At 29.6% G+C, this 15,454-nt stretch overlaps 1 protein-coding gene across 3 annotated transcripts; it reads right to left on the reverse strand.

The window, feature by feature from the left end:
• Positions 1–4,593: 4,593 nt before the first annotated feature.
• On the reverse strand, positions 4,594–15,105 carry LOC128667251 (ankyrin-3-like). 3 transcript variants are annotated; one of them, XM_053740927.1, is made up of 4 exons: positions 14,511–15,105; positions 13,997–14,225; positions 11,515–11,801; positions 4,594–11,434 (listed from the first exon to the last, which is right to left on the reverse strand). In XM_053740927.1, the coding sequence occupies exon 4, from the start codon at positions 6,413–6,415 to the stop codon at positions 4,664–4,666; it is 1,752 nt and encodes a 583-aa protein (XP_053596902.1). In that variant the 5' UTR covers positions 6,416–11,434; positions 11,515–11,801; positions 13,997–14,225; positions 14,511–15,105; the 3' UTR covers positions 4,594–4,663. The 3 variants fall into 3 exon arrangements, with proteins under 3 accessions (XP_053596902.1, XP_053596901.1, XP_053596903.1); XM_053740926.1 differs by having other exon boundaries at positions 11,515–14,225; XM_053740928.1 differs by having other exon boundaries at positions 4,594–11,437; positions 11,515–14,225.
• Positions 15,106–15,454: the final 349 nt, after the last annotated feature.

Below are 15,454 nucleotides of genomic sequence, written 5' to 3' on the forward strand. Positions count from 1 at the left end.
ATCAATAAGCAATATCTTAAACGTTGGTGAATTTGTTGTTTGCATTTCTGGGAGCTCTGTTAGCATCGAGAGAAAATTTTCGGTAATGAAAAATCCCTGGGGTCCAGAAAAAGGACGGTTGAAAGTATCAGTATTAGAGGAATTACTCAAAATTAAAATAAATAATACTGATGATTGTATAACATTTTATGATAAAATAAAAAATAATAAATCTCTACTTCAAGCGGTTGCGTCATCTAATAAATATAAAAATAATACGAAATATAAATAAATAAAAAGAAGAGGTAAATAAGAAAAAAAAATGACAAATTAAAATGTTTTATCGATGTTTTGATTGCGAATTAATTATTAATAAATAAAATTTTAAATAAAATTTTTTCCTTATTCCTTTCATACCCGGCCGAACTTGAAAAATTTTGTTTATGGCAAGCCTACCGTAGCGGCCGCCAGGAGCCGTGAATCCCAGTCTCCCCTATGTAGGTAAAGAGGAAAATCCGTAAATCAAATCTTATTTCTGAATCAATTTAAAAATTCTTTTATCTTGAAACCTTTTTGAGATTTATTCAAGTATAACTTAGGAACGGTTATCAGATAATTTTGTCCGAGTTTTTCTCCGAAATAAAAGGCCTAAACACAAAATAAAGGCACAGTTGCGATGCTTTACTCTATGAACTAGCAAAGTGCGCTTCAATTTTTTGATAACTTCCATTTGTTTACGAGAAGCGAGAAGCGGGAAGTTTGGGGTTAGCCGACAGAGTCAACTGTTTTCCAGAATTTTTTTTTGTTCTTTGAAGTAAAGATTTAAAAAGAATTTTCTCTTTTATCAATCAATGAAATAAGTTTTACTTTGATGCAAAAATTTTGTGTATTAAATAAATTGATTTTTTCATCATTTGAGATTCGAAATAAATCAAATAATACAAGTTATTGCCTTGAAAATTGGAAAAAAAAAAAAACATTTCTCTATTTTTTCTCGAACGAACATTGAGACCTACAATTGACCTGAATTTTGTAAATATAAACTTGCTATCTCTTTGGTCATTATACTATTCTAATGAGGTTTTTAATCTATTTGAGTATTCAGTGATCTTACATAAATGATTATTTGTATCACTAATTTTTTCTAAGCCCACTTAAGTAAAATATTTCGACAAAAATTTTCGAATGACAAGAAATTAATGATATAATATTGTCATTTTTCTTATATTATAAATAATTATAAAAAAAAAAAGTGATGGAATTTAAACCAGGAACGCATAATAAGATAAAATGCATTTTGGAGTGTCTGTTCCAGAATTTATATTTTCAGACAGGGGCCTACAAATTTGTTCTTTTGGGATATGCAAATCCTATCGGTAATCTTAATAATTATTACCATTTATGACTTATGATCATAGAAAACATCAACTAATTAAAATAATAATAATAATTAATTAACCTAAGACCAATTAATGATCATAATAAATTTAACAGACACAACACTATTCACTCTATAATGCACTCTAGTAGCATTGAGGTTTTAAAAAGACACCATACATAATTAAACTCAAAGATTTTGATAATTTTGATATTGTTGCTCATGATTTGAATATAATTGACAAACACACTGCAAATAGTACTGTTAAATAATAAAATAACTCAAAAGTGTGCATAGTGTAGTAGATGAGTTAGTTTAGTAAATTAATTGCGCAGTAAAAAAAATTAAAATCCCAAACTAAATACCAAGAATGTAATATGAGATATTAATATAAAGAACAGAATATCGGTGTGTTGACATCAGCATCTGCTAAGAAAAAAAAAATAATAATTAATAATGTCCATAGTCAAAAATAATATTAATTAGTTACATTAAATTATACATACATAATCATGATTGAATAAATGAGTTTATGTTTAATAATTTTTTCTGGTGTGTAGTGGTTAATTGTTATTTTCAGGACAAGAACACCAATCAGTTGCAGTAAAGTAGCGTGCGCCAAATCCATTAATAATACTACCAGAAACCCCGAAAAGCAAATCTCCTGCACCAGTTGCACCCAAAGATTGTAATTTTGCAAATAATGATCCAGCGGCTATGGTTGGTGTTTGCCATCCTGCTGCAACTGAGCCAGCCGTTACTCCAGCAGATCCAAAACCAACGAACGGCAATACTGTAGAACCAATTAAACCACCAACAGTAACACCAGTTGAAATATATAAACATGTACGTATGCGGGATATTCGTAAATTATTTTCATTGACCAGTGGTTTATTACAAGTATCGCACAACTGATAATAAATCATGTTGTAAAAATTAAAAATACTTTGCGTCTGAGGAATAATATGAGTGACTATAGTATACTATGATACAATAAGGTGTTCCGTATGAAACAAACATTTTTTTTTCTTCACTTCCCATCAGAAATCTTGTTCTATACGTTAAAATAAAAATTTTGTCCAATTTTGAGCTCTTAATATTAATATTAACCACTGGAACAACGTCGTCGAAGTTTTTCCATGCTAAAAGCACGTAAATTTAGTTTTTTTCCTTTTCAATGAATAACTCTATAGAGTTGAACTCAGAGCTAAGCAGATACTGGCTTTTTTTTATAGAGCATACAATTCTCTTCATGGAAAAACTTCGACGACGTTGTTCCAGTGGTTAATATTAATATTAAGAGCTCAAAATTAGACAAAATTTTTATTTTAACGTATAGAACAAGATTTCTGATGGGGAGTGAAGAAAAAAAAATGTTCGTTTCAAACGGAGCACCCTAATGATACCAAATGGCAGCTAGTTATTATCTATGTATTACTTATTATTAGGTTATTATTATTTATCATATAGCTTTCAGCTTTTGTAACTGTTGACTACAAGTTGGCATCAACTTTCCCCGATAGTTCTCGACAATCAACTGCTACAACTTGTTGACAACTTTTGCCACCATTTTTCTCAGAAAGTTGACATCTACTTATGGAAGTACAAACTTTTGCTGCCAACTTTGGCTATCAGATAACTTTCTAGATAATCAACATTTAACTCAAAAATTGATATTAAACAAATGACACATAAACTTAATGTAAAATAGCAGCTTTAATTTTACGTCAAATTGACATGTTATTTTAGGTATATGAGAGCTAAAAAGTTGAATTGCAATTTTTTATATATATTGTATATCATCAAGATGTCAAAAGTTTCATTTCAATTTCCGAGCTGAAACTCTGATTTCCTAGGCTACTAGAGCAACTTGTCACCAAGTTGACCGCAAAAATTGGCATTTTCATAAGTTGGCAACTGATCGCCAACTTTCTGACTCAAAAAGTTGATGGCAAAAGTTGGCATTTGATCGCAACTTTGTGACCAGAAAATCTCGCTATCAGGGAGACCTTAGCAAATAGACAAAGTTTCAGCTCAAAAATTTAAATTAAACTTTTCGTGTTAGCATATTATAAATTATAGATAAAAATGAAGATTAAAATTTTTTAACTCATCGAGATGTTACCCGGGTCGAAAAATTTGATCTGATTTTAGTCTAACTCGATGGTATTTGGATTATTTGGTCTGTTATTGAATTTATTTGAAAATTTTAATTGGTTTTTGATCTATCCGGACCGAAAAATTTAATTTGATCTAGTCTATAGTCATCCCGATGGAAGCTTGGGATTTTTTCCCACCACGGTTTTTTTCCCCACACTTCAAATGTTGGGTTTGGTGGCTTTTCCATATGCGCACATCCTATTATGATGGTGGTGGGGGAAAGAATTGTTAGGAAAAAAATCCCAAGCTTTCATCAGGACGACTATAATTAAACTCTATTTAGACTAGTTAATCTGTTATTGACCATTTATAAAAATTTTAAGCTGCTTTTGATCTGTTGTTTTAAAAAAAAATTGCGTTACGAATAGATAAAACTAGATTAATTCTTGAACTTGAAAAAATTTTAGTTCTGAAAATTTGCAAGGACAAAACTAGATTGAATCATGGACTTGTAACTTTTTTATTTATGGGCAATATTTATAAAAAATATATTAAGTGACAGAATTGATTATTTTTTGTTTACTATTTAATTAGTGTCTTTTGTTTTAAAATTTCGGCAGTTAATGAAAGTATGGCAGCTTTATTTTTTAGTTATCTTGAGTGAATAATTCTAGTATTGAATAAAAGAAATAAAATAACTCTTTAAATGTCAAGAAATTTTTTTTATTTACTGGATAAAATCAAAAATATTTTGGCATTAGAAACCATCAAAATTTTTGTGACATCTTATTACAGAAGCGTATGTTTCAGGTACCAACTTTTTAAATTTGTTATAATTTCGATTCAAACTTTTTTACAAAAAAATATATTCGTTTTCAGTATCACCTTAGCGTAATTGTCCATCATCATCGATAATTGAAAAAAATTTAATTTTATGGTAAATTTATTGTTATGGTTAAAATTACAGAAAGTTATATAACTACAATTTATAATAATTGGGTTTTTCTGATAATAAAGTAAAAAAATAATTAATCAAAACTAGGCTAAAATTTAAACACCCTAATAAAAATATTAGTTTTCGATATTAATAATGACTTAAATATATATTATGTGTATAATTAATTAAATTTTACAAATCATTTTTAAGTTTTTTTATTTAACATTATATACATAAAATTCATCAACAATATTATACAAATATTAAAACTAACTAACAAGGTAATTCATGTCATCATCATTTAAAAAATTTACAACCATCTCACAAATATCATATCCTAAATTATTTTCAAATAAATTACAAATTATATCTAAGCTTTGCTCGATTAGTTTATTTTTTTTTACCGCGTATTCCAAGCGGCTCTTCAGTATTTGATGAAAATAAAAATATTCTTCTTCGTAGCTCTCAATTCTCATCAATAAATCCCTTACTTCTTGAACACGTGCAAACTTAACTAAACTTTTCATATCACAAGTCACCAATTGCAGCAAAGATATTTTACAATCATGAACAACTTTCTCCTGCTCCATCTTATTAACCATTTCTTCAATCGGTTTTTTTATTATCTGAAGAAACTCAGCATACTGACTTCTGTTGATATCCATATCATGCACTGGTTCCGTCATAACCAAATTTAAAATTTCTTGATCAACCGGCATACCGATTAAGTGGATCCTTAAGACGGCAGTAATCAAATCGTAGCCTATTTCTTTGAATCCCGACTTATAGTCTTGAACATATTCAAAGTCCTGCAGTATATCTGGGTGAATTAAATTGTCAAACATCTGGGCACTTTCTAACATTAGGCGGTTAATTTGCTTTAAATCAGTATCAGTAAAATAAAGCAAATAGCGAACAATATCCATAAATCCGTATTCAACTGCCAAAGACAATGGAGTAATTGGTAAATTGTTGTAAGTGAGTTGCATCGAAGCATTCATATCGATTCCCGCGTCCATTAGCATTTTGATGATCTCCAATTTCATTGCCACGCTATAAAACTCGGTTTTTGAATACAAACATCTCTGGCTTTCATAATTATAAAATATGGAATGCAAAGCATTGCGTCCTAAGTCGTCAAAGTCATTGATAGATTCTACTACTTTGCTCTGAGTTAACAATAGTTTAACTATTTCATGATTACTCGTTTCCGCGGCCAATATCAGAGCAGTTTTTCCCAGTGCAGTTTTTATCTGAACATTTGCGCCGTGGTTAACTAATAAATTAGTAATTTTAAATGATGTAAAGGATATTGCACAGAGTAACAAAGTGTAGTTGTCATAATATCTTTCACAGTGGTCAGGATTACCGTAGAATCGCGGGAAAAATTCATCTTTAAAAGTAACGTTGATGTTGTTGATGTGTGGCAGCAGTATTTGAGTTACTTTAAAGTGTCTTAACATCACTGCAATATGTATTGGATGAATGACATCTTGGTTTTTTGGATTTACTGTTGAATTGTCGTATTTGATGAGCAGACGTACACATTTATGAAAATTTAATTCGGTGGCAACGTGCAAGGGTGTATAGCCTTTAAGAATACCTTCTGTGCCCTCTAGAGAAAGAATCGCACCGTTTTGGATTAAATATTCCATAATCTGATATTTGTCATAAATTGCAGTGACATGCAAAGGAGTTATGCCGAATTTTCCTCTGACGTTGGTGTCCATGCCGTTTCTTATCAAAAGTTTCACCAATTTTAAGTCTCCTAATTTCGCTGCGTAGTGTAGAGGTGTATTCGCTGAACGATTACTTTGGTTTTTTATTTCGAATTTTCTTTTTAAAAGTAATTTTGCTACTTTTTGTTGTCTGTGTCGAAGAGCGAGCGTCACTAGTCTACTTGGAGAAAGCCCAGGGATGCTAGAGAGTTTTGACGATCTCAAAAGATTTTTTAATTTCTTTGTATCACCAGCATGAACTGCAGCAGTGAAATCACTTCGTTTATAAACCTTCGACATCATTAATTTTCTTATAATTTGTTTAAAACTTCACTGAACTTGTAGATATCACCACGTTTTAATTTTTATTGTCAATGTTTTTGATAAATGGTTATACCAATTTATGAAATCAAAGAAATTATTTCAGTGAATTAACTAAAATTTAAACAAATTTAATCACAGTTATATTAATTTGTACTACGCACTAGAATTGTTAAAATTTTACTAATTTTTACAGTATTGTTAATTTTAAACTCAATTTTTATATATAATAAATAACAATATCGATATTTATTAATGAAATTGCCGGATTCAAAAATCGTCTTAAGTTTTCAGCGCTCGTCACTGTAATTTGTTAACGAAAATTTGAAAATAAACTTATTGAGGCGGTTATATGGTAAATTCTGAGATGTGAACACTGCACAAGACGAGAGTCGAATAAGTTCTGATGACGTTCAAGTGTAACAACCTTTAAGGATATTTTGATCATTTAGGTATAAATTGTTGTCCAGTCTGCCCTTCTTTTTCCGTAATGACAACTGTATTGTTCCGGAATGGCCTGAGCATACTTGTATTCTTAAATCCTTTTATCCGAAAGATCATTACAAAATAATAACTTTAATGGATATCGGAAGATGAATATTGTCAATAACCAGAGTAGGTAAAGCGACTTAATAATGATAGGATAATTCTTTTTTGAGCAGGTATAAACACTCATTATAAGGGTCCATGCCGGCATCAACACTTCAGTATTTTTCAAAGTTTTATTTGTCACCTTCTTGTCTGTTATTTTTTCTTGATACGAAATGGCCGAAAATATTTATTTTTGGCTTAAATGTTCATAAATATTAAGGAATGTATTATAGTTTGATTGATGTTTTGCTCTTCTGAAAATATTAAAGTCTTTTCATTTAACCCTTTGCTACTTTAATCGCCAAAAATCGAGCATTTTAATAAGAGAATATGAAAACCGAAGAGGTAATTTTTTTTGTATAGATTTTACTATAGATTTATCTGTAACAGAGTTCCACCATTCTCAGTATTACTATATGTGAGTGCGATGGTCCGGAAGGAAAGATAAATCATACGTTTTTTGTATTATTTATAAAAATACTATAAGAAAAAAAAAAAACTGTTTTAAATCGTCGAGTGTTCCACGTACGCAGATAATAGAAATTATATTTCAGCTTGATTGGGACCAATTCGTAGTGATACATAATCATATTTTTTAATAGTGGAAAATCACTCTGTGAAGCATAAATATACTGTAAAAAGAGCGGTGTTAAAAACGGACTTATTTTAACACCGCTCAGTATAAAAATGAAATTACACCGGTGTAGAAAGAGTAACTTACCGGTGTTAAAAATACCGGTGTTAAAACGGGGTAACCAGTGTGAAAGCAGAGTAAACTGCGTCTGCTTGGAGAATGAACTTTAAAGATTATAAAACACAAAAAATATCAGTTCTTTATGAAAATTAATAACAAATATCATTTATTAACAAGTATAGTGATCGAGTAAGTAAAAATAATATATTTTATCACCGGTAAAAAATACCTACACCGGCGGCGGCGTTATTTTAACACCGAAGAATTTGTTTTAACACCGGTACAAGACTGCTTTTGGTGTTAAAATTTAACACCGCTGATTTTAACACCTACACCGCTTGGACTTACGCCGGTGATTTTTTACAGTGTATGGAATAGATGATATTTTTGTGAAACTTTTGAGGGTTTTTTTGTAATAGAGATTAATAATAAGAAAGAAAATGACATGGGGATTTCCCAGAGTATTGTATTAACATTCTGCAGATTCAACAAATGTATCGGCTTAGAAAAAAAAATTGTGTTAGACAAATAGATAAATATCTTAATGATTTCCAAACAGCTGCACGGAAAGAAAATTCTACTAAAATTTATGATGTAAACATCGTAATCGTGGACTAGACTTTCGTTGGCGTCAATTTTTAAATGTCTTATTTCAAAATTTACTATAGTCTTTGTTAAAATTACGATGTAGATTGTAATCTTTACTATTTAACATCGTAATTTTAACAAAGACTATAGTAAATTTTGAAATAAGACATTTATAAATTGATGCCAATGAAAGTCTAGACCACGATTCAATGTTAACATCGTAAATTTTGTTAGAATTTTCTTTCCGTGTATTTCCGTGTGTTATAAATTATCCCGAAGGATATTATATGCGTATAACATGAAAGTAGAAGATATAATTAATTATGACTATTGAAAAAGTAATTAAGTCTGATAAATTGTAACAAAGGGCCAGCTAAGAAAAAGAATCAAAATTATAAGTACTTAGGAGAAACCGGGGCACGACGGCCTCCTTAAGCCAGCAATTATCTTTTATGACTGTTAATCTATAGGTCAACCTATTTTGGCCCTTTCTTAAGCAATCTATTAAGATTTTACCAAAATTCAAAAAAAATAAAAAAAATTTCTTTCTGGGGCACAACTGCTCTCCGAAAAAAAACTTGAAAAAAATTTTTATTTTTTTTTTTATTGAAAAAAAAAAAGATTTTAAACACAAATATACTATTTTCCTAACTTTATAATCCCAAGGACTTCAAATTTATTAAAAAAATTTTATTTAGCTGATATAACCAGTTTTAATGAAATTTTCAAAATGAAAAAAAGAAATATTTGTCCCAAATAAATCAATTTGTTTGTGGCTTTTTTTTAAACATTTATTAATGACAAATAAATATGACAGTTGATTAAAATAATTTTATAATTTGACAGAAATATATGATTTGTTTGCGTGGTAAGTAATTGGTATATTTGTGGTAAAGATATTAAATTTGTGACAAATAACCTAAAATTTGGCGATACTGTACATATATTTGTAGCCATTATTTATTTGTAGCAATTGATTTATTTCTTTACCACAAATAAATCACTTATTTCACGCAATTAAACTACTCAAATACATTATATCTTTCTCATAATTACATATTTATTTGGACATATCCCAATGTACGATATCTTTGTCTCAAATAATTTTTTTTTTCAATGTAGATTTAAAACACGAAATTGATTAGAATAATTTAGAAAAAATTTATACTAAAATTGCATCGGTTGCAGAAGAAAATAATTGTGATCGGGATGCACTGTTTGATGAAAAAATGAAATTAAATAATATAATAAGTCATGAAAAATCTGAAAGCGCTGACGAATGGACTGCATTAGAAACAGAAAAGAAGTGGTAAAAAGTTTCTAAAATTACTCAAAAGACTAATGTATCAATAAGCAATATCTTAAACGTTGGTGAATTTGTTGTTTGCATTTCTGGGAGCTCTGTTAGCATCGAGAGAAAATTTTCGGTAATGAAAAATGCCTGGGGTCCAGAAAAAGGACGGTTGAAAGTATCAGTATTAGAGGAATTACTCAAAATTAAAATAAATAATACTGATGATTGTGTAACATTTTATGATAAAATAAAAAATAATAAATCTCTACTTCAAGCGGTTGCGTCATCTAATAAATATAAAAATAATACGAAATATAAATAAATAAAAAGAAGAGGTAAATAAGAAAAAAAAATGACAAATTAAAATGTTTTATCGATGTTTTGATTGCGAATTAATTATTAATAAATAAAATTTTAAATAAAATTTTTTCCTTATTCCTTTCATACCCGGCCGAACTTGAAAAATTTTGTTTATGGCAAGCCTACCGTAGCGGCCGCCAGGAGCCGTGAATCCCAGTCTCCCCTATGTAGGTAAAGAGGAAAATCCGTAAATCAAATCTTATTTCTGAATCAATTTAAAAATTCTTTTATCTTGAAACCTTTTTGAGATTTATTCAAGTATAACTTAGGAACGGTTATCAGATAATTTTGTCCGAGTTTTTCTCCGAAATAAAAGGCCTAAACACAAAATAAAGGCACAGTTGCGATGCTTTACTCTATGAACTAGCAAAGTGCGCTTCAATTTTTTGATAACTTCCATTTGTTTACGAGAAGCGAGAAGCGGGAAGTTTGGGGTTAGCCGACAGAGTCAACTGTTTTCCAGAATTTTTTTTTGTTCTTTGAAGTAAAGATTTAAAAAGAATTTTCTCTTTTATCAATCAATGAAATAAGTTTTACTTTGATGCAAAAATTTTGTGTATTAAATAAATTGATTTTTTCATCATTTGAGATTCGAAATAAATCAAATAATACAAGTTATTGCCTTGAAAATTGGAAAAAAAAAAAAAACATTTCTCTATTTTTTCTCGAACGAACATTGAGACCTACAATTGACCTGAATTTTGTAAATATAAACTTGCTATCTCTTTGGTCATTATACTATTCTAATGAGGTTTTTAATCTATTTGAGTATTCAGTGATCTTACATAAATGATTATTTGTATCACTAATTTTTTCTAAGCCCACTTAAGTAAAATATTTCGACAAAAATTTTCGAATGACAAGAAATTAATGATATAATATTGTCATTTTTCTTATATTATAAATAATTATAAAAAAAAAAGTGATGGAATTTAAACCAGGAACGCATAATAAGATAAAATGCATTTTGGAGTGTCTGTTACAGAATTTATATTTTCAGACAGGGGCCTACAAATTTGTTCTTTTAGGATATGCAAATCCTATCGGTAATCTTAATAATTATTACCATTTATGACTTATGATCATAGAAAACATCAACTAATTAAAATAATAATAATAATTAATTAACCTAAGACCAATTAATGATCATAATAAATTTAACAGACACAACACTATTCACTCTATAATGCACTCTAGTAGCATTGAGGTTTTAAAAAGACACCATACATAATTAAACTCAAAGATTTTGATAATTTTGATATTGTTGCTCATGATTTGAATATAATTGACAAACACACTGCAAATAGTACTGTTAAATAATAAAATAACTCAAAAGTGTGCATAGTGTAGTAGATGAGTTAGTTTAGTAAATTAATTGCGCAGTAAAAAAAATTAAAATCCCAAACTAAATACCAAGAATGTAATATGAGATATTAATATAAAGAACAGAATATCGGTGTGTTGACATCAGCATCTGCTAAGAAAAAAAAAATAATAATTAATAATGTCCATAGTCAAAAATAATATTAATTAGTTACATTAAATTATACATACATAATCATGATTGAATAAATGAGTTTATGTTTAATAATTTTTTCTGGTGTGTAGTGGTTAATTGTTATTTTCAGGACAAGAACACCAATCAGTTGCAGTAAAGTAGCGTGCGCCAAATCCATTAATAATACTACCAGAAACCCCGAAAAGCAAATCTCCTGCACCAGTTGCACCCAAAGATTGTAATTTTGCAAATAATGATCCAGCGGCTATGGTTGGTGTTTGCCATCCTGCTGCAACTGAGCCAGCCGTTACTCCAGCAGATCCAAAACCAACGAACGGCAATACTGTAGAACCAATTAAACCACCAACAGTAACACCAGTTGAAATATATAAACATGTACGTATGCGGGATATTCGTAAATTATTTTCATTGACCAGTGGTTTATTACAAGTATCGCACAACTGATAATAAATCATGTTGTAAAAATTAAAAATACTTTGCGTCTGACTACGAGTTCTGATCAACAACTGGCTTATCATTCATTGGGTAGATAGTATATATAAGCAACCTTGAGTCTTTGTGAGGAATAATATGAGTGACTATAGTATACTATGATACAATAAGGTGTTCCGTATGAAACAAACATTTTTTTTTCTTCACTTCCCATCAGAAATCTTGTTCTATACGTTAAAATAAAAATTTTGTCCAATTTTGAGCTCTTAATATTAATATTAACCACTGGAACAACGTCGTCGAAGTTTTTCCATGCTAAAAGCACGTAAATTTAGTTTTTTTCCTTTTCAATGAATAACTCTATAGAGTTGAACTCAGAGCTAAGCAGATACTGGCTTTTTTTTATAGAGCATACAATTCTCTTCATGGAAAAACTTCGACGACGTTGTTCCAGTGGTTAATATTAATATTAAGAGCTCAAAATTAGACAAAATTTTTATTTTAACGTATAGAACAAGATTTCTGATGGGGAGTGAAGAAAAAAAAATGTTCGTTTCAAACGGAGCACCCTAATGATACCAAATGGCAGCTAGTTATTATCTATGTATTACTTATTATTAGGTTATTATTATTTATCATATACTTCAGTCAAGTCCCGAGTAATTGGGTGCTACTTTTTTTTTTCTTTTTTTTAGTCAGCAATTTTCACGAGATTTTTTTTTTTTAATTACAACGAAACGGCATTAAAATTTTAATTATAAAAAAAATTAACGTTAAAGAAGTAAACATATGAAGAAACGTTTTTCATGTTTGCATTATGATATTTTTAAAAGCCTTTTATAATTTGTCATCTACACTGAAAAAAAAACTATATTCAAGTATCTGCGTGTTTGTATTCTCTCGAGTAAATATTTGTTTAATCTTAGTAAAAATTTACTCGAACCAAGAATAATTTCTTAAAATAAGTATACAAATTCTTAATTCAAGAAAATATTACTCGGTTGGAGTATATTTTTACTATCATATATGATTAGACATTAGAATATGTTTTAGATCAGATCCAAAGACCAGGCATTAATGCTCCAAACTGTACAGTATATATAAAAAATTTCAGTTCAACTTTTTAGCTCTTTTATACGTAAAATAACATATAAATTTAATGTAAAATATCAGCTTTAATTTTACATCGAGTTTATATGTAATTTTACGTATAAAAGAGCTAAAAAGTTGAACTAAAATTTTTTATATATACTATAGGTCATCGAGATGTCAAAAGTTTCACATTAATTTCGAGTTAAAATGTTGATCATCTAGAGTCCGCATCGAAGTCAATTTTTTATTCCACGTAAACGTGAAATATCTGATTCAATTTGACTGTTAGTTAAGTTCAACTGGCTATTTGGGTTAGAAGTGGAATGTCCTATAGATAATGTTTTTTTGTTTTATTTAAAAAAAAAAAGAACGATCGATAATCGATAAAATTTTCCAAGGACATGTCAATTAAAAAATCCTTTCGATCACTTATTTTACCACTATTTGTAATTTACTTTTTGTCGTCACTTGTCAAGTCTTTTAAGTAGATATTTTTTTGGTGACATGAATTTCTTATCATTTTATTAACATGCTGGTGCCTTATCTATGTGTCAAAAAATAGCCTAAAAATGATATCTGGAGACAAGATTTTTGCCTTAGTTTCAAACTGAATGGTTCATATGTTTGATATTCAGACGAAAATATTGATCTTATAAAAAAAGTTTTAAAACAAAAGTTGTAGGAAATTTAATTTTATAAAAAAAATGTTTCTTATGTTCTTTTTATACGACCTATATTTTTACCGCAATTCTAAAATTAAGATTCATAATGACATGTTGGTGCCTTATTGATATGTCAAAAAACAGTCCAAGAATTGATATCCTATAGATGTCACACAGGCAAGTGTGCTACTTGGGTTATTAATTGAAATTTGAAAAAAATATAGTTTTAGAGTACAGAAGTTTATGGTGTGAATTTCGTGTCAAAATATTCAGTATTTTTTGCGTGATGAACATTCGAAGAGAAATAGATATAGATGAATAAATAAATCACCTCTTGTAATCGTGCTTGGATGGCTTCGTCGCTATTAGATTCAGCTTGTAGCTCTAATTTCTGACATTCATTTTGTAATTCTTTGCATTTAATATCAGCATTAAGTACAACTTGAACAGCTGGTGTGTCATCAGCGACAACTTCTTGTTCACAATAGAGTACATCGATATTTGGTGGTATATTGAATGCTCTATTTGCTATATGACGTAGTAGTGTTGTCTTTCCATGTCTAGATATTTAAAATAAAAATATATTTATAGAAATAGTTGGAAAACATGATGTCTCTGAAGATCAGAACGTTTTTCACATAACGAAAATGAAAATAATTTATGTAATTTGAGTCTTACGGTTACTTAAGGGGTAGTTAGGACCGGCCTGCAATTTTCGGCTGACGTGCGAAACATTTCAGAAATCTATACCGAGTAGATTTTTTACTTTTCATTTCTTTCCGCGAAAAACGTTCCGATCTTCAGGTAAATAAAAAAATTATAGAGCTAGTGAATTTAATAAATACCCATTAGGACCGACGAGACCATAACGTCTACCCTGAGCTATCGATAGAGTAGCATCAGTGAACAATTGTTTTCCTTTAGCAGCAATACTGAAGTTTTCGACTTTTATGTCAACAGCATGCTCTTATAATTGCGCGCCACGGTTTTGTGTTTCACTTTGAGATACGGTGAAATTTGAATCTAGTTCACTGTGACCCTGACCACCGATTTTGGTCATCATCTCCAAATTTTTCTCATATTCCTGCTGTTTTTTTAATTTTTTCTTTTCTTTGTGAGATAATTTTTTACCTGGATCCTCGACTGACATGTCGGAAATTTTATCCGTTACTTCTTCCATATCTTTTTTCGATTTTGATGACATATTGGAGGATGTATACTAGCACTGGAATTGTAAAAGGTGATGATGGAGACACACCTGGTGCTATTTAATTACTTTCACTAATCACTGGTGAAGTGCCAAGCGTAACTGATGGAGATAGTGATTGAGAACGTGTTTTTTTAGGGTTATGCAGCGTGTTAGGGTAAGTAAAAGAATGTTAAGCAAAAGGGAATGTCAGAATAAGTATAGAGCGGCATCTGACTTTTTAAGTTATAAAGAACTGAAACTACGGATGCTACAGTAGAAATTTTCCATTTTGAATATTCAGTGATCAGCTTCTGATAGCCAGAGTTTCTGATCAGTTTGCGACCAACTTGACGACAAGTTGTTGACAACTTTCAGCTTTTGTAACTGTTGACTACAAGTTGGCATCAACTTTCCCCGATAGTTGTCGACAATCTACTGCTACAACTTGTTGACAACTTTTGCCACCAATTTTCTCAGAAAGTTGACATCTACTTATGGAAGTACAAACTTTTGCTGCCAACTTTGGCTATCAGATAACTTTCTAGATAATCAACATTTAACTCAAAAATTGATATTAAACAAATGACACATAAACTTAAT

The sequence above is a fragment of the Microplitis demolitor genome, chromosome 7 (assembly GCF_026212275.2).
Source record: "Microplitis demolitor isolate Queensland-Clemson2020A chromosome 7, iyMicDemo2.1a, whole genome shotgun sequence".
Classification (NCBI taxonomy): domain Eukaryota; kingdom Metazoa; phylum Arthropoda; class Insecta; order Hymenoptera; family Braconidae; genus Microplitis; species Microplitis demolitor.

Coding starts and splice junctions, on each gene's coding strand:
- LOC128667251 (XM_053740927.1), bottom strand. CDS start 6,415: ATGATGTCGAAGGTTTATAAACGAAGTGATTTCACTGCTGCAGTTCAT.